At 46.5% G+C, this 25327-nt stretch overlaps 1 protein-coding gene across 1 annotated transcript in view; it reads left to right on the plus strand.

Annotated features, from left to right (window-relative positions):
- The first annotated feature begins 22410 nt into the window (after positions 1 to 22410).
- The window catches only part of PKD2L1 (polycystin 2 like 1, transient receptor potential cation channel), a 41906-nt gene continuing 38989 nt past the window's right edge, over positions 22411 to 25327 (plus strand). Inside the window, 3 exon segments of the mRNA XM_060095713.1 lie at positions 22411 to 22558; positions 22561 to 22644; positions 23057 to 23170. Of these exon segments, the coding sequence (XP_059951696.1) occupies positions 22411 to 22558; positions 22561 to 22644; positions 23057 to 23170 (346 nt within the window).

Here is a 25327-nt window from a genome sequence, read left to right on the forward strand (position 1 = left end):
AGTCTAGGGAAGGTCCGGATAAGGAGAGAGTTTGGGGGAGCCCATCTCACTGTTGATAACTATGATAGAAAGGTGAATGGTTCCCTAGCTTGGGCTTCCTCCCTGAAGTTCATCTGGGGCATATCACATGGCTACGAGTGTGTCACCCATTACTTTAAAACCCTCAGTAGCTTGCTGCAGCCCATGAAACATGGCTGTGTGGTAGGAGTAATATTATGGGGAAAGCATGAGGTTTAACTTTTTTTTTTTTCCATTTTTTGGCCGCGCCGCATGGCATGTGGGATCTTAGTTCCCTGACCAGGGATTTAACCTGCACCCCCTGCACTGGAAACTCAGAGTCTTAACCACTGGACCACCAGGGAAGTCCCAGCATGCACTTTGATATCAAGAAGTATTAGGTCAATGGCAAATTAGAAGTTATAAATAAGTATGTGATTAATATCTGTATCCAATTGCATTTATACATTGATTAAGATGATAGATATTTTAGCATATAATAGGAAAGTATAAAGTATGCTTGGGAGATGGAAACTGGACCTATAAATCTTGCTCTACGAAAAGGGGCACAGGGTACCATGGCAGTTTCTGAACTTTGTTTTGATTCTTCAACTCAAGAGATGAAGAAGAAACATACCCTGTTTAGCTCTCTTAGGTAAATAAGATGTCATTAGCAAGAAGTCACAGATAACAGTCTCTCTCTTCTTCAGCCCTTCTCAAGTGTTCCTGGATCTGGTCTTATAAGCCAAGAACATCTACAAAAAGGCTGCAGCTAATATTATACTTAATGGTGAAATATTTAAAAATTATTCCCGCAAAATAGGGGAACAGGCAAGCATATAATCTCTTACCACTTCTATTCAACATTGTACTAGAAGTCCTAGCTAGCATAATGGGCAAGAAAAAGAAATAAAAGGCATAAAGATAGGGGAAAAAAAAGTAAAACTGTTATTATTTGCAGAAGACATAAGTTGTGTATGAAAAATGTACAGAATACACACACACAAAAAGCCCAAATCGGTAAGTGACTTTAGAAAGGTCAAGGATAGAAAGTCAATATAAAAAATTATTCCATCCTATATACTATTTAAAAACAATTGGAGAATGAAAATTGAAATATACTGTTCACAATAGCATCAAAAATATCACATACAAAGGATAAATCTAACTGAATATTTGTGGGATAACTACACTGAAAATGACAAAACGTTGCTGAGAGAAACTTAAAAATTCTTAAAGAGGGCTTCCCTGGTGGCGCAGTGGTTGAGAGTCTGCCTGCTGATACAGGGGACACAGGTTCGTGCCCCGGTCCGGGAAGATCCTCCATGCCGCAGAGCGGCTAGGCCTGTGAGCCATGGCCACTGAGTCTGCGCGTCCGGAGCCCATGCTCCGCAACGGGAGAGGCCACAACAGTGAGAGGCCCGCGTACCGCAAAAAAAAAAAAAAAAAAAAAAAAAATTCTTAAAAAATGGAGACAAAATAGAAATTGAGACATACTGTGTTCATAGGTGGTTAGACTCAATGTTGATCTATAGATTAATTTAACCCCTATAAAAATCCAACAGATTTCTTTGAGGAAATAAACAAGCTGATTCTAAAATTTAAGTGGAAATGCAAAAAGGGTCTAGAGTAGCCAAAAACAATCTTGGGGGAATTAAGTTGGAAGAATTAAACTATTTTAATTAGGACTTACTATAAGGCTAGAGTATTCAAGGGAGTGTGGAGTTAGAAAAAGTAGAGACAAATAGATCAATGAAATAAATTAGAAATTTTGAAATCCACCAACACATATATGGTTAACTGACTTTTTTTTTTTTTTTTTTGCGGTATGCGGGCCTCTCACTGTTGTGGCCTCTCCCGTTGCGGAGCACAGGCTCCGGATGCGCAGGCCCAGCGGCCATGGCTCACGGGCCCAGCCGCTCCGCGGCATATGGGATCCTCCCAGACCGGGGCACGAACCCGTATCCCCTGCATCGGCAGGCGGACTCTTAACCACTGCGCCACCAGGGAGGCCCGGTTAACTGACTTTTTACAACGGTCCCAGGTCAATACAGTGTGGAGGGGAAAGTCTCTTTAACAAGTATTGCTGGGACAGCTGGATATCCATATAAAATAAACGAACCTCAACCTCTAGCTCACTTCACACACAAAAATTAATTTGAGAGGGGTCTTAGAGCTAAATGTAAAACCCACAACCATAAAGTTTCTATTGGGTTGGCCAGAGAGTTCCTGCGGCTTTTAAGTAAAACTAAAAGACACATTTTTCATTTTCACCAAGAACTTTATTGAACAACGTATTCACCGTTTTGTTCCCCTACCTTCTGCCATTTTCCAGGCAACTTCATAATTCCATCTTCCTAAAACTTTTTGTCTTTTTGAGCAAAGAACTGTTCCAGGTGCCTTTTACAGTTTTGAAGGGAAGTGAAATTTTTTCCATTAAGAGAATTTTGTAAAGACTGAAATAAATGGAAATCCAAAGGTGCAATGTCTGGTGAATACGGCAGATGAATCAGAACTTCCCAGCCAAGCTGTAACAGTTTTTGCCTGGTCATCAAAGAAACATGCGGTCTTGCATTACCCTGATGGAAGATTATATGTTTTCTCTTGACTAACTCTGGACGCTTTTCATCGAGGACCACTTTCAGTTGGTCTAATTGGGAGCAGTACTTGTTGGAATTAATCATTTGGTTTTCCGGAAGGAGCTCATAATAGAGGACTCCCTTCCAATCCTACCATATACACAACATCACCTTCTTTGGATGAAGACTGGCCTTTTGTGTGGTTGGTGGTGGTTCATTTCCCTTGCCCCATGATATCTTCCTTTCCACGTTATTGTACAGTATCCACTTTTCTTTGCCTGTCACAATTTGTTTTAAAAACGGAACATTTTCATTATGTCTCAGTAGAGAATCGCATGCAGAAATACGGTCAAGAAGGTTTTTTTTTTTTTCTGCGGTACGTGGGCCTCTCACTGCTGTGGCCTCTCCTGTTGCAGAGCATAGGCTCCGGATGCGCAGGCTCATTGGCCATGGCTCACGGGCCCAGCCACTCCGCGGCAAGTGGGATCCTCCCGGACCGGGGCATGAACCTGTGTCCCCTGCATCGGCAGGCGGACTCTCAACCACTGTGCCACCAGGGAAGCCCAAGAAGGTTTTTTTCTGCTTAACTTACGTGGAACCTAAACATCAAAGCTGTTAACATAACCAAGCTGGTGCAAATGATTTTCAACGCTTGATTTGGATATTTTGAGTTTGTCGGCTATCTCCTGCGTGGTATAACGTTGACTGTTCTCAATTAATGTCTCAATTTGATCTCTATCAACTGGTCTACCTGACCGTGGAGCATCGTCCAGAGAGAAATCTCCAGCACGAAACTTCACAAACCACTTTGACATGTTCAATCAGTCACAGCACCTTCTCCATACGCTGCACAAATCTTTTTTTGTGTGTTTCAGTGCGTTTTTACCTTTCTTGAAATAAGACAGCATAATATGCCAAAAATGTTGCTTTTTTCTTCCATCTTCGATATTGAAGTGACTACACAAAAATTCACCAATTTTGATAAGTTTTTTTTTAAATGCACGCTGATATGACAGCTGTCACAATACAATCTAACAAAATTGTTTCAAATGACGTTAAAGGCAACTAAGTGCTACTAGAGCCATCTTACAGAAAAAAAACAAACGAACTCTTTGGCCAACCCAATATATAAAACAGAGGAAAATATCTTTGTGACCTTGAGGTAGGCAGAGGTTGTTTGGACAGGACACAAAAAGCAGTAACCATAGAGGGGAAAATGGATAAATTAGACTCATGAAAATTAACATTTTCATGCAACTAAGGGTTCGCATGCCGCGACTAAGACCTGGCACAGCCTAAATAAATAAATAAATAAATAAATAATTTTTAAAAAGGAAAGTTAACATTATCTGATACCAAAAGGAACTATTAAGAAAACAAATAGAGGGCTCCCCTGGTGGTGCAATGGTTAACAATCCACGTGCCAATGCAGGGGACACGGGTTCGAGCCCTGGTCCGGGAAGATCCCACATGCTGCGGAGGAACTAAGCCCGTGCACCACAACTACTGAGCCTGTGCTCTACGGCCCGTGAGCCACAACTACTGAAGCCCGCGCGCCTAGAGCCCATGCTCCACAACAAGAGAAGCCGTCGCAATGAGAAGCCCCCGCAGCGCAACAAAGACCCAACGCAGCCAAAAATAAATAAATAAAATAAATTTATTTTTTTTTTAAAAAAGAAAGAAAACAAATAGGACAGGGAATGGGAACATATACTACAGTACATAAAAAGATAACTCAAAATGGCAAAAGGGGCTTCCCTGGTGGCGCAGTTGTTGAGAGTCCGCCTGCCGATGCAGGGGACACGGGTTCGTGCCCCGGTCTGGGAGGATCCCACATGCCACGGAGCGGCTGGGCCCGTGAGCCATGGCCGCTGAGCCTGCGTGTCTGGAGCCTGTGCTCCGCAACGGGGGAGGCCACAACAGTGAGAGGCCCGCGTACCACAAAAAAAAAAAAAAGAAAAAAAAATGGCAAAAGATTTAAGCATAACGTTTCACAAAAGAAGGCATAAAAATGGCCAATAAGCACATGAAAAATTACTGAAAAGCACTAGTCTTATATATGACACCCAAAGCATAGGCAACAAAGGAAAAAACAGATAAGTGGGACTTCATCAAAATTAAACCTTTTGTGCTTCAGAGGATATTGTCAAGAAAGTGAAAAGACAACTCACAGAATGGGAGAAAATGTTTGCATATCATATATTGGATAAGGAACTCCTATCTAGAAGATACAAATAACTCTTACAACTCGATAATAAAAAGACAACTAACCCAATTAAAAATTGAATAGATATTTCTTCAAAGAAGATTCACAAATGACCTATAAGCACATGAAAAGATGCTCAACATCGTTAGCCATCAGGGAAATGCAAGTCAAAACCAAAATGAGATACTTCATACCCATTAGGATGGCTATATTCAATACGACAAATAAAAAGTATTGGTGTGGATTTGGAGAAATTGAAATCCTGCTGCTGGGAATGGAAAATGGTGCAGCCTCTTTTGAAAACAGTTTGGCAGCTCCTCAGAAGGTTAAACATGAAGCTGCCATCTGATCCAGCAATTTCACTCCCAGGTATATCCCCAAGAGAAATGAAAACACGTGTCCGCACAAAAACTGGTACACAAATATTCATAGCAGCTTTATTCATCACAGCCCCAAAGTGGAAGCAACCTAAAATGTCCATGAACTGACTAATGGATAAATTAGACGTAGAATATTTTTACAGAGGAATGTTATTCAGCAGTAAAAAAGAATGCAGTACTGGTACATACCACGACATGAATGAACCTTGACAATATCATGCTAAGTGAAAGAAACCACTCAACAAAGAACCATATATGTATGACCCCACTTACATTAACTGTCCAGAATAGCAAAATCTATAGAAACAGAAAATAGGTTAATGGTTGCCTAAGGCTTGGAGGGGGCAATGGGGAGATTGTGTGTGTTGGGGTGGGGGTGATGGCTAAGGAGTGCAGGGTTTCTTTTCGGGGTAACAAACATGTTCTGAAATTGATTGTGGTATTGGACGTACAACTTTGTGAATATACTAAAAGCCACTGAGTTGTACAATTTAAATGGATAAATCGTATGGCATGTAAACTGTCTCTCAATAAAGCTATTTTTAAAAACTATAATGAGATACCACTAACACTAGAATGGCTAAGTGATAAGGACTGAGAACACTAAATGTTGGTGACCATTGGGAATCACTGAAACCCTCAAACATTGTTGGTGGAGGCATGAAACAGTACAACTACTTTGGAAACTGTTTGGCAGTTTCTGAAAATATTGAACATTCATCCATCCTAACATCCAGTAATTCCACTCCTAGGACTGTCCTCAAGTGAAATGAAAACATATGTCCACCAAAAGACTTGTACAAGGAAATTCATTATAGCTTCATTCATTATAGCCTCAAATGGGAAACAACCCCAAAGTTTGGCAAGAGGAGAATGGATAAACAATTTGTGGAGAGAATGAACTACAAACCCATGCAACCACGTGGATGATTCTAAAAAACATGCTAACCAAAAGCTAGACACCGAAAGTATATACTGACTGACTTCCTTTATATGAAATCTAGTAACAGGAAAAACTAATGTGTAGTATGAGAAGTTAGAGTGTGGTTGCCCAGGATAGGGAGATTTGACTTGGAAAGGGGCCTAAGGGAAGATTTTGGTGATTGAAATGTTCTATATCTTGTTTGCGGAGCTGGTTATATACATTCGTCAATATTCATCAAACAGAATACTTATGATCTGCATAGTTTATTATATGGTAACTTTATCTCAACTGAAGTAGGAAGGGTTGGGAACAAGCATAGAGCCCAGGAAAGGGAGTCCAAAAATTTGCTTCATTCATTCTTTTATTCATTCATTTAAAATGCAATAAATATTCATTGAGCCTCTACTCTAGAACAGGCACTGTTCTGGGAGATAGGGACACTGGTGAAAAAGCTCCATGTTCTTGTCTTCATGGAGTTTATATTCTGGTGGGAGAGATAATTAAAAAAATAAACAGATATATAACATTGAATGCAGGAAAAAATAAAGAATAAAGGTGTTTAGAGTAAATGGTTCTATGAAATGCAGGAACTTTGGAGATTCTGGGCATGGTCTGTGCTCAAGAGGAACCCAAAGCTCACATCATTTTTCTTTTTTTTTAAATTGCTGTCCGCTGGCCCTAATAGTCTCCTGGTTCAACATTTGTGCCTATTTCTGGGCTGAGTTCCCACTTAGCTATGACTTTTCTGGCTCCTCTTTGGGACACAAATATGTACTCAGACTTGCTGTCCTGGATGTTCCTGGGCTGGACCTAGAGCAGACAGAATCTCCATTGGTGAGGCTGATTTCTAGGCTGCAGGTCGTTGCAGGGAACAGCCTGCAGGCAGAGCTTGCCAGAGGGACTGAGTCTCTTCACCTGGCCTCTCATCCCTTCCTGACCTCTGCTAGGGGTGAGGAGGTTTCTGAGGATTTCTGTGCCCTAGCTCTTATTTCATATTGTTTCCCATCAGAATCCAGCAGCTGAAATATCCCCAGTACTTGTGCTGTTGCATATACCTGACCTCTGGCTCACAGGGACACCTGAGAAAAGGGAGGTCAATTCAGAGGACTTTTCTACCTCTTCCCACTGCTGGGAGGGCAAAGATGTTGATTGTCCTGTCAAAATTTCCTCCCACCCACAAAGAAAGGACATGACCCCAAGCAGGCAAGCAGGTCACTGTCAAGAGAAAGGAAAAAGAGAGAGAGAGCTGCCTCTGGGATATAGAGGCGCTTATCAACATGGCATCAGCCCCTCCCCTCGTGTGAAGGCCTCTCTTTAATGACCTTGCTGCTCCAAGCATGGCTTTGGGTGTCCCACTCTAAGCAGCCCAGAGAAAGTGTGGTAGGCTTCCCTGGGAAGCCATGATCTGCCTGGAAGAGGAGTCCTCCAGGTGTGTGGGTAGGGAGGGTGGCCCACTCCCGGAGCTTTCCCGGGCTTTCAGGAAGAAGCAGACTTGTGAGGCAAGGTTGCTTCTCCCTTTTTCACCTCCCGTGGTTGTTGGCTACAACATCAGCTGCCATGTCTGTCAAGACAGTCCCTCTGTTGACTCTGACATGGCCGGGGCAAGGGTTTTGAAATGTAGGGGCACACTCTGCATTGGTCATTCTGACAGTTTACTAGTGTCTGTCTGCTTCCTGGACTCAGGTTGAAGCCTCCAGAGTCCCTGTTCTGAAGACCCTGGCAGCCCAGGCACTATGATACTGGCTCCGCATTGCTTTGTGGCCAACCACATCATACCCTTGTAGGTTTCAGTTTCTTTCCCTGTGCGCGGTAGGCAAGGGGGTGACACAGTAGACGACTCTGCTGGGCAAATAAGCTGACACTTAGGAGTATGGAAAATAGCAAGATTCCAGAGCCTGTTCCTTTCTCTTCCAACTCTAGTCCCAGCTTCATCTCTGACTTGCTCTTTTAATGCTGTCCCTCAGTTTCTTGTCTGTGAAATGGGAACAAGCAGACTTAAATTATCATATACTTCCCTTGTAGGTGGGAGGTCAATAAATATCTAGCTCTGGTCTCCCAGGAGTTTGGGGAAAGGATAAGGGCCCCTGTGATAGGCTTTCTGCACATGTGTGACCTTTATCCCAAGAAATTTCGGGATTCTCATGAGTACCTGCTTATGACATGGATAGGCCCCAGCACTGGACACAGTTTGGGACTCCCTTTACCCTTTCCTTGTTTAGGGAGAGGGAACTTGGGGACACATGCCTGGGATCATGGCACATTAGGCTGCAGAAGGAAAGAGGAAGACGGCGTTGCAGCTTAGTGGTGGGGACTGGTGCTTGGGTAACACCTCCCTTGAGGATCTGTGACTGTCCCGAGTCAGATGTCAAACGGGGCTGGAGGAGGAGTATGTTCACAGATCTTCATGCAACCTGGACAGCCCACTTGACAGTCCCTTCCTTTTGCCCTCCGGGATCCCTGTAAGGAGAGGCCAGCAACATCAATAAGGTCTGAGCCTGGGGAGGTCAGGCTTATAGAAGGACCAGCTGTGAGCCTCATAGGTGCTCAGGGACATCAGGCCTGTCTCCTGCCCCAACTCCCCCCTGGTCTGTCCTTCCTTACCTCCTCCTTCCTCGCTCTTTTATGCAGATCTAAGCCAAATCTTGGATGTACATAAGTAAAGATAATACATTCCCTTCACCTAAGGTCCTACTCAGTGATGCCAGAAACTTGGCCCATCTCTTTCCCCATGACTACCGAGTACCCAAGCTTTCTCCCAGCCACTGTCGCTTCAGCCCCTCAGATCCTGAGGGGATCTCAGGACAAACAAGCACACTGAGACAGGGTATGACCCAACTAGCCCCACAATGCCATCCACACTGCCCATGGCATTGTGACATCAGGGTAAGAGGCCAGAGCTGTATAAACTGTCCTCACAATCGTGACCTCAGGCTTTCCCATGGGATCTGGCAATGTGGAGGAAGGATGGAAGCTAGTGCCCTCATGTGGCCCAGGGTTTGCCCCAACCTGTCCTCTGTGCAGAGAGAAGAGGCAGGAGCCTCCTGGGCTGTGGGCTCTTCCCTGTCTCGTGGTCCAAGCTGAGTCCCAGGCAGCAGACGGCCAGGAGAGCTAGCATCAGTGGACTCCCTCCCTCCTGCCCGGAGGAGTGGGGACCAGGCTGCTCTGCCGTCTGGGTGCCCACTGGCTTCTGGGGGAGATCAAGTGAAACAAGGGATGGGGCCCCCACACCCCCATAAATATATTGGTTCCCTCATTCAGTGAATGTGGAGCGCCACGTGGTCCCAGGCACAGTGGTAAGTGCTGAGGTCATAAGGAGGTCCTGCCCTTGGGCAGTTCACCATAGTGGAGGAGATCCTTGTAACTGGCTGATGGAGTTTAGCACAGGTTGCTATGAACTCCAGAGGAGAGGCACACGCCAGACCAGCATGGGAGAATCAGGGAAGACTTCCTAGAGGAGATGGCAGTGCTAAGCTTCAAGGGGCCACTGGGATGGATGATGTGGAGAAGGGCAGTTCTAGGACAAGTTTAGAGGCTCAGAAGAGGGAGAGAGACTCAAAACTGACACTCTGCTGACTAGGACCTGGAACATGCTCCTCCAGGGCCCCAGGCCAGAGAGATGATGCGAGGTCTTGTGCTGTGTGACCCTGGTTGTGGAAGGGCCAGTGCACTTGTCCAGCCAACTCCCTGTATGACCACACGTCTGTGTATCTATACCATCCCTGGAGCTGTGACCTACCTCTCTGCAGCCTTCTCCCCCAGATTCTGCCCGTCAGGCACAGAACAGCAGTGTGTGTGTGTGTGTGTGTGTGTGTGTGTGTGTGTGTGTGTGTACGCGCGCACGTGCACACGCACATGTGCGTGGGCACTCATGCCTGCGTGTATGCACATAGTTGCATGTGCAGCTATGAGTGCCGGTGGAGGGGCCTCTACCAAGTAATTACTACCTGTCTCTGGGAACTGGGGCTATGTCTGCAGATCAGAGTGAGTGCTACTGGGAACAGTTCATGTCTCTGGGCAGAGTGTGACCCAGGGACTGACAATCTGGGCAGGCGAGACCTGGGGACCAAGGTCTTAGGACCGGGGTCCAGGATCAGAGATTTCACTGACAACTCGGGTAAGTGAGGCCTGGGGACAGAGATCACGGGACCAGAGCCAGGCCTGACGATTTCTGTGGTGACCTGACCTTCTGCAGGGAATCTTCCCCCAGCCCGGGAAGGCATCCCACACCTGAGCATTTCATCTATGGTGGGCAGCAGAGAGGACAGGCACATACAGGCCCAGGGCCTCCAATAACAAACACGTGAGCTGAAAGGAAAGTCTTTCTTGCCCCGACTCTGTTCTGAGTTGAATGGGGAGGCTGGGTTTGCCCCAGCCTTGCTTTTGTGGTCAGAGAGAGATATACCCCCATTTGCTTCGTACAGTGGCTAAGTGCCCTAAAGGGAGTCTCACTGTCTTCCAGAATTCCGAACCAGTGTTCCCTCTCTCCTACAGGTGGCAGGTTTGGGGCCTTAGCCATTCCATGCCCTTCGCCCCCTCTTTGGCTTCTCCGCTCCCTCTCCCTCCCTCCTTGCTGCTCCCTGCAGGTCCCTGTCTGTACTCACCCCCCACAAGGCACCCTTTCCCCAGCTGATCCAGCCTGTAGCCTCATGCACCCAGGGAGCACAGACAGCCTGCTCTCCCCTGCCCTTCCCTTTGCCTGACAGTAACCTCTTCCACAGCTGATGTCACCCTGCTTTGCACTGACACAGCAGCTGAGCTGGGCACAGCAGGGCTGCAAGGTCCAGAGGGCAGCTGGCTGTATCCGGAGCCAAGCTTCCCTCTGTGCCCCCCTACCCCCAGCCTTTCCCAGCCAAGAGTCTGCTGCTCTCCCTCTGGGCCAATTCCATCCTCGGAGCCAGTGTATCCACCTGGGGATTGAGTGTTGACTGAGGCTTCGCAGTGCCCAGTGGAAGGTCAATTCTCTGTTCTGAAGGGGACAGGGGTGGAGAATGGAGCCAGAGTTCTGGTCCTGCCCCTGGGGAGCTCGCAGCTTTCCCAGAGAAACAGGACAAAGCACAAGAGCTAACCAGGCGGGATCATATCTGTTGATGGCAGAGTGAAAACATACCATACATATTAAGTGGGATATGGGTTCAGGAAAGGGAGAGGGGCCCTTCCTAACTGAAGTGCCCCTAGAATTGATTAGAAGAAGAGGATGGGCCTGAGACAAACACATTTAGCCTTTTTTTAAGTGTCCACTCCTGTGCACTGGGCTAGGTGCTCTGACAAACTACTAATATTTATTGACATATTTAACCTTCTTTTACAAGGCTCAGAAAAGCTGTGCCAGTCTGGGGCTATCGGGGTGGAGGATGATGCGGTGGGAAGGTATCACCTGCATCTGCTGGGTGTGTGGTAGATACTTCATAGATTTGTCTAGTAAGTAGTGCTTTGCCAAGCACAGAACAATCGTGCTAAGCAGAGAGTGGGAATGAGTTGTGCTGGTCCTGCTTCTCCCAACCCCTACCTGAAAAGGGAAAATCCCACGCTTGCCCCCAGCTTTGCCTTTGATGTCTAGGTGTAAATAATGTAATCAGGGTGGATTTCCAGGCTATTTCTCTGCTGCTCCCATGCCAGGGGTTGGCTGGATGCCCTTTTAAAGCCCAGAGTTATTTCCTTCTATTTCCCTAAGGGACTCTGGGTTTGCAATGTCATCTGGCCCAGACAGGCTGTTGCAGAATCCTTGGTTTCCCCATGTGCTCCTTTCAGGCAGCAGCCCAGAGAGCCAACTGTATTCATCCCATCCTTGCCAGGCCTGTCTTTCAGCTGAGAACCAGCCAGGGAGAGGGAGGCGCCAAACCCAGAGTTCCGTGCACAGCGGCCCCCTCAGCCCCAAGAGCACTCAGGGCACCCTCAGAGGCTATTGACTCAGTCAGTCTCTGTCATGCCAAGCACCCAGCAGTCTTCTTTCCTAACACCCTTCTTACCAAACTTCTGCTCTCCATGGGCAAATGCCAACTTCTTCTTCCTGACCCCCAAGAGCTACCTGGGCCTCTTGACCACGTGACAAAGCTATGGCTCCCCTGTTATATACTTGGCCTTGGCTGAGACCAGAACCATACTGCCAACTCTGGGGCCAGAGGAGGGTCACCCGAGACAGCAGGACCCCAGGAAAGGGATGAGGCCTGGTGCTGGCCAACTGCTTCCTGCCAGGGCAGGCTGGCACCTGGGCCTGTGAGTCAGGGCTGAAGCCAACACCCAGCTAATCCCATTACCTCCTTCACTTTTCAGGGCTTATAAGCAAGAAGGTGCCAAAGGCAGGGCCTGGAAAAAGTAGGTCTTTCTTGGGAGGGTGCAGGTGCCTGGATCCATCCAGGAGAGCAGAGTCAGATGCAGGGAATGGGAGGAGCCTGTTCTCGGGTCTCTGGGAGGTGGGGAATAAAGTCAGCACAGAGGTGTGAGGTGGGGATTGAATTGCCCCCCTCAGAGGTGGGGAACACAGGTGGCCCTTGGTGGAGACTCCTGAGGGCTGAGGCTACTCCTTCTCCAAAGGAAGGTGTGGAGGCCATGAGAACAGGGCTTACGGACCTCCACTACTGGTGGAGTAGTTGACCAAGAGCCTCCACCTGGGCCACTTCTAGGTGTGCAGCCTGGGAACTTCCAATTCCTAGGAGCAGCCCAGCCAATAATTGAGCTCAGCAGGGATTTTAAGGCAGCCCCTTTCCTGGGAGACACAGAATTCTCCTGGTGGTTTATTTTGGCTCCCTGAAGGTCCTGGCAAACCTTTCTTAGACTAACTATACTGCAGGAATCCACCCAACTTTCCTACCCTCTCTCCTTCATTCGGGGTCAGACTTACATTCTGGTCTGACAACTCTCCCAGCCTTCCTAGGCTCACTCCCTGTTTTCACTCACAGGTGTTTCCCCCACTAAAAACCTTTGCACCTTTATCCAGTCGTGGCTACTGCTTCTCAAAAGACCCAGATTAACTCAGAAAGCTACTGTGTCTCCAGAATGATAAATCCCTGTGGGTTAGGACCGGTTAGCAGGGCCAGAACCTTTAGAATTACCCAGAAGGAAAGAATAAGTAACAGGAAGGAGCAGGGGAGAGAAACAATCCCTAGGCTGGAGACCCTCTGAGCGCATAGCCTTCCAAACTGGTTTTGTCTGCACTTAAACTAACAGAGAGGGTGAGGGTGAGGGTCCTGCTGCCACCTGGTGGACATTTTAGGCAAAGCACCATTGCACCTTTCCACTCTCTTCTGTGATTCTGCTCAAGAGGGTGGGAGTGGAGAATTTATTCTGGGGTTTGGGGTCCTCTCTCCCTCATTAACAGCATAAATTAGAGGAACTGAATTCCAAACTTTACACTCAAACGTTTATCCTTTAAAATCAGCACCATAGTTGTACATGTCTGTGTAGATGCTAAAAATCATTGGCTGTACACTTTAAATGGGTGAACTGTGTGGTCTGTGAATTATATCTCAATAAAGCTGTTTTTAAAATTCAGCACCATAAGAGGAGTTGGAATGAACTGAAACTTTTATTTTTTTAATTTTATTTTATATTGGAGTGTAGTTGATCTACAATGTTGTATTAGTTGCAGGTGTATGAACTGAAGCTTTTTGAACATGAAGATGAGGATGGTGGGTTTTGGTTTCTTAGGACATCCCCAAACAGATATGCAAGAAGGTCACACAACAGGTACTCAGTAAATACTTAGTAAATTACGTGTGCGGTTAAATGGAGCCGCTTCCTTCATTGCCTCACCACCCACCCTTTAACCTCTACACCCCGACTCCTCCAAATCAGGCATCTCCAGCCTCCTCACTTTTCGAGGTCTCCTGAGAGATTCTAGTCTAAACATCCAAAAGCTTTTATCGGAACCCATGACCTTTTAGCACCATTTGATACTGTCCATCAGCACCCCCTTCTTAAAACACTCCTCCTCTGGCTTTTGTGTCTTGAAAATCCCTGTCCCTCCTCCTGTCTCTAATGACTCTCTCTCCCTTTTGGCCCCTCTTCCTTCCTCCAGCTTCTTAAGCCCTTTTCTCTCTTTGTTCAATCCAATCCTTTGGCAATCTTGACTGTTCCTGTGGGCCCAATAAACACTTTGAGCCACACGATTCCCACATCGCTCTCCCGTCTTTATTACCCTCTCAAACTCTAACCCAAATTGTTCAATGGCCTCTCAGATTTCATCATCTTAACACTTCAGACTCAAATATACCTAAAGGTGAATTCCTCACCTTCCTACTGAAACCCGCTCCTTTTGAACCTCCTCCTCAGCCCCCTTTTAATAGCATCACCACCCTTCCAGTTGTCCAGGTTGAGACCTTAGATGTACTTTTGATTTCTCTCCCTTGCACCCCACATCCAACCAGGTGCGTTATAATCCCAACAGGTTATGCCTATGAGATTTCTCATATACCTTTCCATTCCTTTCTATTCTTATTTCACCGAAGGAAATTCAGGCTTCCGTTATCTGTCCCTGAACTAGCACAGCAACCAAATCCAACTGATTTTCTTGCTTCCAATTTCTCCCCAAACCAAACCGTCCTGTTGTCACACTATTTTTCATAAAATATAGCTTTAATTTCATTACTTTGTTCAGGTGCTTCCTTTGTCTTTCTGTTGCCTAATGAGTTAAATGTCTGGTATCTGAGGCCTTCCATATTTGCTCCCAACTCTCTTTCCAGCCTTCCTATTCTCCAGCCAAAGTGGGATTGTTCTTCCAAAAGAGGCTTACTTCCAAGTTCCCACCTGCCTCCCTTTGTACACTCTGCTGCCCCTGCATCATGACACACAGGAAGTCATTATCACTGTAGTCAGACCCAATTCAGAAGCCTAATGCCACCGTAAGTTCTCTCTCTGATCCTCAATTTCTTCCACCCATAAAATGGAGATAATGAAAAGCTATCCCATAGGATTGTGTGAGAATTAACTGAGATAATACACAATAAAGTGTCTGGCATGTTAGTGGTTAATAAATGGTAACTATACTTTATTACTGTCTCTTAAAATATTATCCATCCTTCAAAATCCATCTCAGTGCCATTTCGTTCAAAATTCCTTTCTTGAGCTCCCCACTTCCAAACCCAATCTCCTCCCTTCCTCTGTTAGATGCTGGACTTCTCATTACATTACTTATCACTGTAGCTATTTTCATACCTGTCACATATTTCACTCATATTCTTCCCCAACTGTAATCTCCAAGGAAGTAGCAATTAGGCTTAGAGCAAGCAGGTGATAAGCAAATCTATTGCATGATGACTCCCATGTCAAGAAATGAACTGTACTGATATTTCGCTGACAGGGAGAGCTAGTGTGGTGAAGGCAACCAGCCAAGAGGTTCTCTGAGCCTCAGATGAAAATGAACCTCAGGTCTCTATGAACATAACTACTGGCTTTTTAAAAATTATTATTTTTTCCAAATATGAAAGTACTCATAATCATTGTAGAAAAAAATCAGCAAAATAAAAAGCATCTATAATCACACCATCCAGAGCTACTGCTACTAAAATTTTTATTCTTCAATATTACTCCTTTTTTTTCTGATGCATCTCTCTAAGTATATACACAGGAAATTTGGATTCTATAGATGTATATGCCAGAATTTTCATATAACATATATATTGAGCATTTTCTATGACATTAACTATTATTCAAAAATGTCATTAATTTCTGCACAAAAATCCATTATGTGAATGTGTCTTAATTTATTTAATCTTTTCTTTTTTTCTATTGTTGGATATTTGGGCTTCCTCTTTTTCCTCTTTTTCTTTTTTTTTTAAACTGTTATCAATCATGCTGATAGAAATACCAAGATAGAGTTCTAGATTTGGGATTACAGGGCCAGTGGAATAAAAGAAAAGAAAGCTCTTGGTTCTGAATTCCTGTTCAGGAAATTTTTAAAAAATTTTGAAATACAATTGACCTTTATTGAGTTATGATTGCCATACAAAAAGCTGTACTTATTTAATGTGTACAACTTGGTGAGTTTGGCGATAAGTATACACCTTCAAAACCATCACCTCAGGACATTTTTAATCAATTTGTAGTTTCACCAGCTACTCTAGCTCTTTTATTCATTTGTTTGTTTTTCAGAGTTTGAAGAGATAACCAATTTCAGGAGTGAAAAAGTGGTTGGATCTGTGTCTTTGGAAAGAACCTGAGGCTTGAGTAATTCAAGCTTAGCTCAACTCACATTCCAGTGACAATGCAGGGATAAAGATCACTGTACGTTTTAACATTTCTTGCAGTGTTGTAACTTTCTCCTTGTTTGGTCTTTTAACTCAGTCTGTTTCCTTGTGCATACTTTGCTGCAGGGACAAGAAGGGGGAAGAGAGATAGAAATCATCATTCTATTCCTCACTGGCCTCAGAAAGTTGGGTCTCCTGCCGTATAGCCACAGAGCACTTTTGCTTCTCCCTTGCAGCACTTTTTATGATTACAAATCATCAATTATTTGTGTATTTGTTTAATGTTTATCTTCTTCACCAGAATGTAAGTTTCATGAGACAGGGGCCCTGATGGTCTCATTTACTGCTTCATCCCCAAAGTGTAGCATAATCCCTACCTATATTCGGCACTCAGTAAACATCTACAGAATGAATTACCATTGGAATGAGGACTCAGGATGGAAGGATATGTATCTTCCGTAATGGGGCTCTCAGAGGTGGGGACAAGGAGGTGTCTTGGGTGCTTGCCCTGAAACCCTGAGGTGATGCTCGAAGAGTGAGCCCTGGGGAATCTGCCCTGGTGCTCCAGTCTCCCCTCCTCACAGGCTTGGGACTTTCAGTCAACAGTGCCTCATTGTGAAATTTGGTGAGTGGCTCCGAGGGGAAGAAGAATTGCGTTCTCTCATGTCCTCTTCCCTGGGCCTCTCTATCCTCCATCCCTTTTCCCTCTCATGCCTTTCTTTCTCCTGGTGTATCTCCTCGCCTTTCTTTCTAGGCTGGTATCTCCAACTCACATGGAGCTCTTTCCTTCCCCACTCCACTCTCTCCAGCAGGTGGCCTAACACACCACACCAGCTACAGAACCCTGCCTGCCACAGCGGGAGCTCTGCCTAGAAGGGATAATGCTGATGGATTATGTCAGGACACGTGAGCTCTCCGGATGACCGGACTACACTCAGCAAGAGGACATGATCATGGCCTCAGACCTATTTCCCAGGGCTTAGTCAACTGACAACTAACTTTCCTATTTTTGTTGATGATATCATCTGTCTCCTACCACCTGGGTTTGATTGCTTCCCTCCATCTGTCCAATCTTCTGTAGAAGGTATGGACAGATGGACATTGATGTCCAGGAGGGTCCTCTAGAAATGGGAGGAAAGGGCTTCCCTGGTGGCGCAGTGGTTGAGAGTCTGCCTGCCGATGCAGGGGACAGGGGTTCGTGCCCCAGTCTGGGAGGATCCCACATGCCGCGGAGCAGCTGGGCCTGTGAGCCATGGCCACTGAGCCAGCGCGTCTGGAGCCTGTGCTCCGCAGCGGGAGAGGCCACAACAGTGAGAGGCCCGCGTACCGCAAAAAAAAAAAAAAAAAAAAAAAAGAAATGGGAGGAAGGCTGAGGGTCTCATTCAAAAGGGTTCTTTTTGGAGAGATGGAAGATGCAAAATGTATTCCAGAAGGACTTTGAAATCAGGGAGGTGGAAGGAAGGGAGAAAAAGGTTAAAGTGGGTCCTTTTGATGAGGAGATGGCTCACCTCCAGCCTCTCTGTGAGGTCCCTGGTGAAATAGAACAAAGGCTATTTTCTTGCTGTCCTGGGCTGTGACAGCTGCAACAGGACTTCATATACCTGGACCTTCCAACAGATCTGGCTTGTTCATTCTGGTGTATGGAGAAGCTGGGACGTGTGGTGGCCCGTGGTGCGGTGCTGTGGTGTTTGTTACATGAAAACAGGCAGGGGAGGAGTCCCTTCTGCTTAGCCTACTCAGGTTGGTTTGCTTGGTCCACGATGTTTGTTGTTGAAGTCTTGTGCTACTCGAATTTCAGTATTTTTTTAAAAAATAAATTTATTTATTTATTTGTTTGTTTTCGGCTGTGTTGGATCTTTGGTGCTGCTTACGGGCTTTCTCTAGTTGCAGAGACCAGGGGCTACTCTTTGTTGTGGTGCGTGGGTTTCTCATTGCGGTGGTTTCTCTTGTTGCGGAGCATGGGCTCTAGGCACGCGGGCTTCAGTAGCTGTGGCTCGTGGGCTCTAGAGCGCAGGCTCAGTAGTTGTGGCACATGGGCCTAGTTGCTCCACGGCATGTGGGATCTTCCAGGGCCAGGGCTCAAACCCATGTCTCCTGCATTGGCAGGTGGATTCTTAACCACTGCGCCACCAGGGAAGCCCCGAATTTCGGTATTTTTACTATGCAATGACTCTGGTGGTGAAGGTTAAGCTCTTATACCCAGGGTTCTTTCTTATGGATAAGTGACTTCTAGTGTCTTCCACTGAGAATCATTGCCATAGTGAGCCATTGTTACTTATAAAGTATTTCCTACTGTTTATGTCTATTGGGGTGAAAAAGGTTGAGTCACCATGTAATACAGAAGGTGGTTTGCAGCTTGCTTCTCCCTGTAGAACCTGGACTGTGAATCTCCCCAGAGTCCCTTTCTCTAAAGTATGGAAAGTGTCTTATCCCAGAGGAAGTTCTATGGAAAACTTATAAGGAGATGGACCACACGTTTCCATCTTATAGACTTTGATGTCTCTGGACTCTTTGTCAAGGCCTAGCAGATCCAGGTAGCACTGGAGAAGCTGGCTGGGATGGGGATGTTGTGAAAAGGGAGTGCACTGGTGGTGGGAATAGGATAACTCTCTTCCTGATGTCTGCATGACGAGAGCATGTGACCAAAAAATTTATCCCACTGAAGCAATGGGACCAATTCACCAAGTGGTTAAGAGGCTTCATGACGAAGAGGTACTTTTGGTTTAGATGACTCACAAGGCTTGTCATGTGGTTATAAAACTCTTCTAAGTGGTGCTTTCATTCAAAGGCTACTTGTATAATACTCTCCACCTGAAATGCTACCATTCCATTCTGTTGGTGTCATCTGAAATGAAATGGGTGTAGGCACAGAGAGTTCTGGGACCCTTGTCCTTCAGGGGCAATGACAACAGAGTCCTGGATGAAGGTGTCTACCTTAACCATGAACTGCTGTGTGTGAGTGGGATGCACCAGGATGGATGCAATGGTATGATCATTAAATTTGTTGTGTGCTTTATAGTGTACAGAGTTTATAAAGACTTCTATATTCTATTTTAGTTTTAAAATAGTCCTTAAGGTCAACAGGGCTGGCCTTATTATCAACAATTTGCACATAGGTAAAGAAAGACTCAAAAGGGACTTGTCCAGAACCATCTGGTTAGTGTGTTGCTGAACAAAGAGTTAAACCCAGGAGTTCCGGTTTCAAGTTCAAGCCTCTTGAGTTTTGCTACAGGACTCCCCTGAAATGAGCTGCCCTTTTTAACAGAGTGAAGTCAAGTGCCAATAGAAGCTGGAGGGCATGGAGGACTGCTGGCCATTAAATCATTAGGAGATCCCACTTTATTACCACATTTACAACTTCTTGAGTAAGACTAAACCTCCTAGGAACACAGAACATCTTTTGAGAATATTTCCCAAGCTCTGTTGCATAACCTGTGCCCCCTGGGGGGCATTATAGGTTGATCCTTACTTGGCGAGTGCTCAAGACAGAGCAGGGTAGAGCAATGTTGGCCAGGTAGGTGATCGTGACAGGCCACACACTGCTGGCCTTAAGCTCCCAGTGATACCGAGCAGTGCCCTGTGGGGCTCCTGGGTACAAAGCCTTTCTGTGTCCCCCATTTCTTTGATTATAGGATATAGTCTTCATTCAGCCTCCTTGACCTTCCCCGAGTTCCAATGGGCAGATTCAAGCAGTTACTAATTAGGGAAGGGAGGGGATGAGAGACCAGGGAGAAACAAACAGTCAAGAGAAACAGTAGTGCAGCCTTGGGGCAAGGTCCTGGTTCCCCATCAAGGATACACACAACAAGATCTTTGAGCTGTTTTGCAGATACTGAAACCCCCTCCAGGTGGGAGAAGTTAATGATTAATGATGGTATGCTGCCCACCGGCAGGTAGACCCCAGACCAGCTGGAACCTGAAGGCTGATGATGCTGACTCCTACTTACCTCACCACCAACCCATCAGAAGAATGTCCACAAGCTGATCACGGCTTGAACCGTTACTGTAAAACTTCTCACTATCCTCTCCAAGAGGGACACATAGTTTTCAAGGGCAGGAGCACACTGTGTCCCCCTTTGCCTGGCAAAGCAATAAAGCTGTCCTTTTCTACTTCACCCAAAACTCTGTCTCTAGGATTTGATTTGGCACCAGTATACAGAGAAGCTGAGCTTTCAGCATCATCAGGGGTCAGGGACCTGTCACGTGATGAACCTCCTTGGGTCCATCCAAACCCCTGCTATTCACAAGCCTCCCTTAGGATGCAAAATTACCCCAAAGGAATCAGAAACCATCTCCAGTTCCTTCCCCCACTTCTCTGAACTCTACTGCTAGCTTCCTGTTCATCACCTCTGTCCCAGAGTTCAGTTTTGCAAGCCAGGGGTCCTTTTGCAATTGTTTGAAAAGCATGTGGGTGAGAGGTAGCAGCTCCCTTTCCTTCACTATCAGACGATTTCAGACAAAATGAGCAGTACAGGCCCAGTTCCTGATCCTTTGTCTTCCCAGAGAAAACAAACACCTTGGAATGTATGTCCCACTAACCAAAAAAAATGGAAAGATGGGAACTCCTCCATCTAGGAAGCTCACAGGGTGGCCTTAGCTCCAGCCCAGACAGAGAGTTAATTCCCTTCATAATATCTGGGCCTGGGGCAGGAGCTCCATGCAGCAGACCCAGGGGTAGGACAGGCGCTGTCTCAGATGCTGAGGTACGTTTATTTATCAAGGAGCTGAGCCCAGCCCTGGTTGTCTGGGATCAGGATCTCTTTATGGGGACACTGAAGACTGGTGACTTCCACCAGGCTGATGTTTTACTGAGCCCAAAGGTGGGCTTCAGGCCACCGCATCAGTAGAGTAGCCCAGATGGGGAGCCAGGAGCTGGAGAGAGGGCAGCCCCCATTCCAGCCATCAGGGAGGAGGTAACCACCTGCACTTGTGGGACCAGCCCCATACTGAGCCTGTAGACGAACGAGCCAGGGCATGTGATCAGAGGCTGGATCCGGGCACAGGCAAGGATGTGCTCAAGGGTCCTTGCCAGGGTTTTGATTCAGAAACCAAGACTGGATAAAAAGCAGATCAGCCTGGATACCTCTTCTATGAGCATTTTGTGCCCCTGCTTTCAGTTCTAGGTCCAGTACTAAGCAGAGCCACAAGATAAGATTGTCAGCTGAGCTGGGTCCAGATATACCTTCCCCTTAAGGAGTCTCAGGTCACACAGTCCTTGCCCTTTGCTCTCTGATCCATCTTCCCAGTCAGTGCTTAGCCTTTTCCCTAGGCTGAGCCCTACACCTTCAAAGAAGACCTTTCTAGCAGTATAGCTCACCCATAAGCTGCAAGAGGGCAGACCTCGGAAAAAAGGACACAGATAATCTGGAACTCTGCAGGCTTTTCCCCTCCCCATCAGTGGTCAGAAAGCCTGTCCCTTAAGTATCTGAACCAGGGGGTCCTCCTGCCACTATCCTTCTCCCCCAGCTGTGGGGGTGGAATGAGGTAGGAGAGGGGGCAGCTCCAGGTAAGACAGTAAAAGAGCCTCAGTCACCGTTGGCTGAGCCTGGGAGGGAGGCAACGCTTTTCAGTCTCCCGTGCCTGCCCTTGGTCCCCACCCTGACCCATGGCGGCCCTTCCAGGAGCTTTTAGTGGACATGAACTCAGACCTGCTGTGGAGTCGGCCAGCCTCCCTCTCCTCCCAGCCCCACCCATTGCTCTTTCATCACCTCTTTCGTCTGACTCAGGACCATCCCTCCCAGGCCCCATGTGCAAGCAGCCCTCTTCTCCCCACAGCATTCACCTCTCTCACCCCTCCTTCCTTCCAGCCCCAGTCTCCACACCCTCCTATTCCCCATCAAGCCCCTGGCTCCCAGTTCCCTCCCACTCCCTTTCCTCTTGTCCCCAGCACTTGCAGCAAGAGGGGAGGGGGAGCCCCTGATAGGATTGATGGTCATTCCCCACCCTTCTCCCCTGCTCCCTCCCCTGAACAGGCACCCGCTTTCCTCCTACAAAAGGCAGGAGACAGAGGCTGTGTGAGACCAGCTGCTCTCACACTCCCTTTCCTTTGCCCTCTGCCGGCTAGGCTGGGCTGTGTCTTTGTTCTCTCTTTCTCCAGGTGAGAGTGGGTACCTGAGGTGCCAGGTCTCCTGCCTCATTCCCCATGAATGCTGTGCAATGTCCCGAGGGGCAGGAGCTACAAAAGCTGGGGAGCGGAGCCTGGGACAACCCCGCCTACAGGGGCGCCCCCTCCCCGCGTGGGACACCGAGGATCTGTACCATCTCCAGTGCGGTGCCTCCTCCATCCCAACCAAGAAGCCTGAAGATGGACCCCAGGAGAAGGCACACAAGACCCTGGTGTCCGGTTGCTGCCTTCAGATCTGTTGTGGCATCAGAGGTACCTGGTTGGGGAGGGTTCTCATGAGATACTGGAGTCAGGAGAAGGGGTCCACAGAGGCTGTTAGAAGGGAATACAGTCTGAAGAAGAGGTGGAATCTCAGTGTGTCTTTGGGGTTTGTGAATGGTCTGCGTTAGAGCTGAATGCCCCAGAGTACAGAGGCTAGTTTAGTGGTCTCCCAGAGGGAGAGCCTGGCACAGTCATCTCTTGGGGACCCAGAAGGGTATGAGGGAGCTAGTTTGAGGGAAGACATGGATGTGATGATGTCTTAGACTGCCCCACCTGAGATAAGGTGACAGGTAAAATGGCTGGGGTGGAAATGAGAATAAAGTCCAGGGACTGATAGGTAGGGTAACTGGAAGGAACCCTGCTGTTGGGAATCCTGGGCATCTTTCCAATGTCCCTCCCTTAGGACTTTGGGGAACAACCTTGACTGAGAACACAGCTGAGAACCAGGAACTTTATGTCAACACCACCCTGCGGGAGCTTTTGGTGTACATCGTGTTCCTGGTGGACATTTGTTTCTGTGAATAACATCTGTCTCTGTGCACATCTGTGTGTGAGAACATCTATGTGTACAACAACTGGGCACACACCTCTGTGGGCAACCTCTGTGGGGACAGCCTCCATCTGTATGAGCAGACTGTGCCCTGGGATCTTTATATCAATAATAACAGTCTATTTTATACCTTTTCAGCTTAAGATTTTTTAATTAAAAAGAAGTTGTCACTGAGTTCAGGAGAAAAAGGCAGACTATTGGAAAGCTTTTAATACAGGTTACTTTGTCAAGTGTTATAAGGGGAATCCACTTTTTAAGTTCAAGTTCCTGATATCTACTTAACAGCCACTGTTTTCTATTAGCAGGTGGAAGTTTTTACCCTTCTGTAAAGAGTGGAAGACACGCCTTTCTTTTTATTTATTTATTTATTCATTTATTTGGTTGCACCAGGTTTTAGCTGTGGCAGGCAGGCTCCTTAGTTGCAGCTCCCGGGCTCCTCAGTTGTGGCATGTGAACTCTTAGCCATGGCACACGTGTGGGATCTAGTTCCCCGACCAGGGATTGAACCCAGACCCCCTGCATTGTGCGGACTCTTGTCCACTGTGCCACCAGGGAAGTCCCAAGACACTCTTTTCTGTTCAGAAAAAATAGTTTGGTGGGTTTCACAGAGTTATTATACTAGATCTGATCCACATTTCTTTGGAGGTAGGAGGAAAAAGATTCAGCAGGCCTTAGAGCTCAGATCCCTAATAAAAGGATTAAAGATGCAAATGGTGTGGTAGTCAGTACAGCTAAGGTTCTCCTATGTGAAAGAGCACCATGCCACAGGATTTGAGGGAAGCTTATCTGAAGATCTATCTATAGATATAAGCTGGGAAGGTTTGGTCTCTAAGTTGAGAGAAGCAAGTGAATAGATAGATCGGTGAACCTTGGAAGAGTAGAGTCAAAGAATTGGAGCTAATAATAAAGGTGGACCAAACAGATGCTATAAGGCCTACAGATAAACATGCTTTGCTTTTCTATTAATTGCTTCTTTAAATTTTTGCACAAGTGAATTTTGGCTAGTTTCATAGAGTTGTGTGTGTATGCGTGTGTTGACTGAAGCTGCAGCTTGGACCTTACAACTAAGGTGCCTCCATTGCTAGGTGGCTTTACACCCCACAGAAGCCTCTGTTCTTTTTAGGATGTATGAATCGTTTGCAAGTAGAATCTGAAGGTCTGATTATATAAGTTTTGGTTAAAAATTTCATCATCTTTGTGAGCTATCCACATGTGTATGAGCCCTCTAGGAAAGCTGAACACTTGTTTTGGTTGTACTCTGTTGGGACTCACTCTGTGGGGATAGACGGGACAGTTCTGCATGTTTACCACAGGCCATCAGCATGGAGTGAAAGGAGGCAGAGCATGTGGGGAACAACAGTCAACCCAGTGTACATTTTTGGGGCCCATTTGATTCCTTTCAGCAATGACTCTCAGAAATTCATTTGTTGACATATTGACTTTTTGTCTCAACCATCTGCTAGGAAGGAGTGTTTCTCTCCTTTTTCAGGTCCTGTGACAGCAGCTGTAACCTGCGGGCAGAGACTTTCTCTATAAATGACTCGAATATCTCCATTTCCAGGTTAGCCTCTGGAGCAAGATGGGGAGGTTTCTAGCTCCCCAGAGTTAGACTGAACCATCCTGGCTTCAGGGTGGGAAGCTTAAGTTCTGGGAGCCCAGAAGTCCTATCCACTTGTGTTCTCTACTTTTTGAGATCTCAATGCACTGACAAATACTACATGGTCTGTAACTTGCCAAAGTCTGAGTCGTGGACTCAGTCCAATAATTACAGAATCCTTAAGTGGCCAGGAGCTTTAGAGGTCATCTAGTTCAAGGACACAGAAATCCTTTCTCCAAAATCCCTCCTGTGGTTCTCTGTCAGGTGACCAAGCAGCCCCATCATGGGGAACATCCATGGGAGTTTCACTCTTTCATGGGGCAGCTCTTCTGCTGTTGGGAAGCCCTATCTCCTTTCATCCATGGAGCTCCCCTTTCTGTGCTAGACGTTGGACTGAGATACACAGAGGTGACAGATCCTTGAGCCTTTCAGGGGCTCATCTTCTCCTTTTGAGAACTTCCTTCTACTGAGCCATCTACTTCCCTGTTACTCTCCGAAGTGACAACCCTTCCACTGTGACTGAATAT

The sequence above is a fragment of the Mesoplodon densirostris genome, chromosome 1 (assembly GCF_025265405.1).
Source record: "Mesoplodon densirostris isolate mMesDen1 chromosome 1, mMesDen1 primary haplotype, whole genome shotgun sequence".
In the NCBI taxonomy this organism is placed as follows: Eukaryota; Metazoa; Chordata; class Mammalia; order Artiodactyla; family Ziphiidae; genus Mesoplodon; species Mesoplodon densirostris.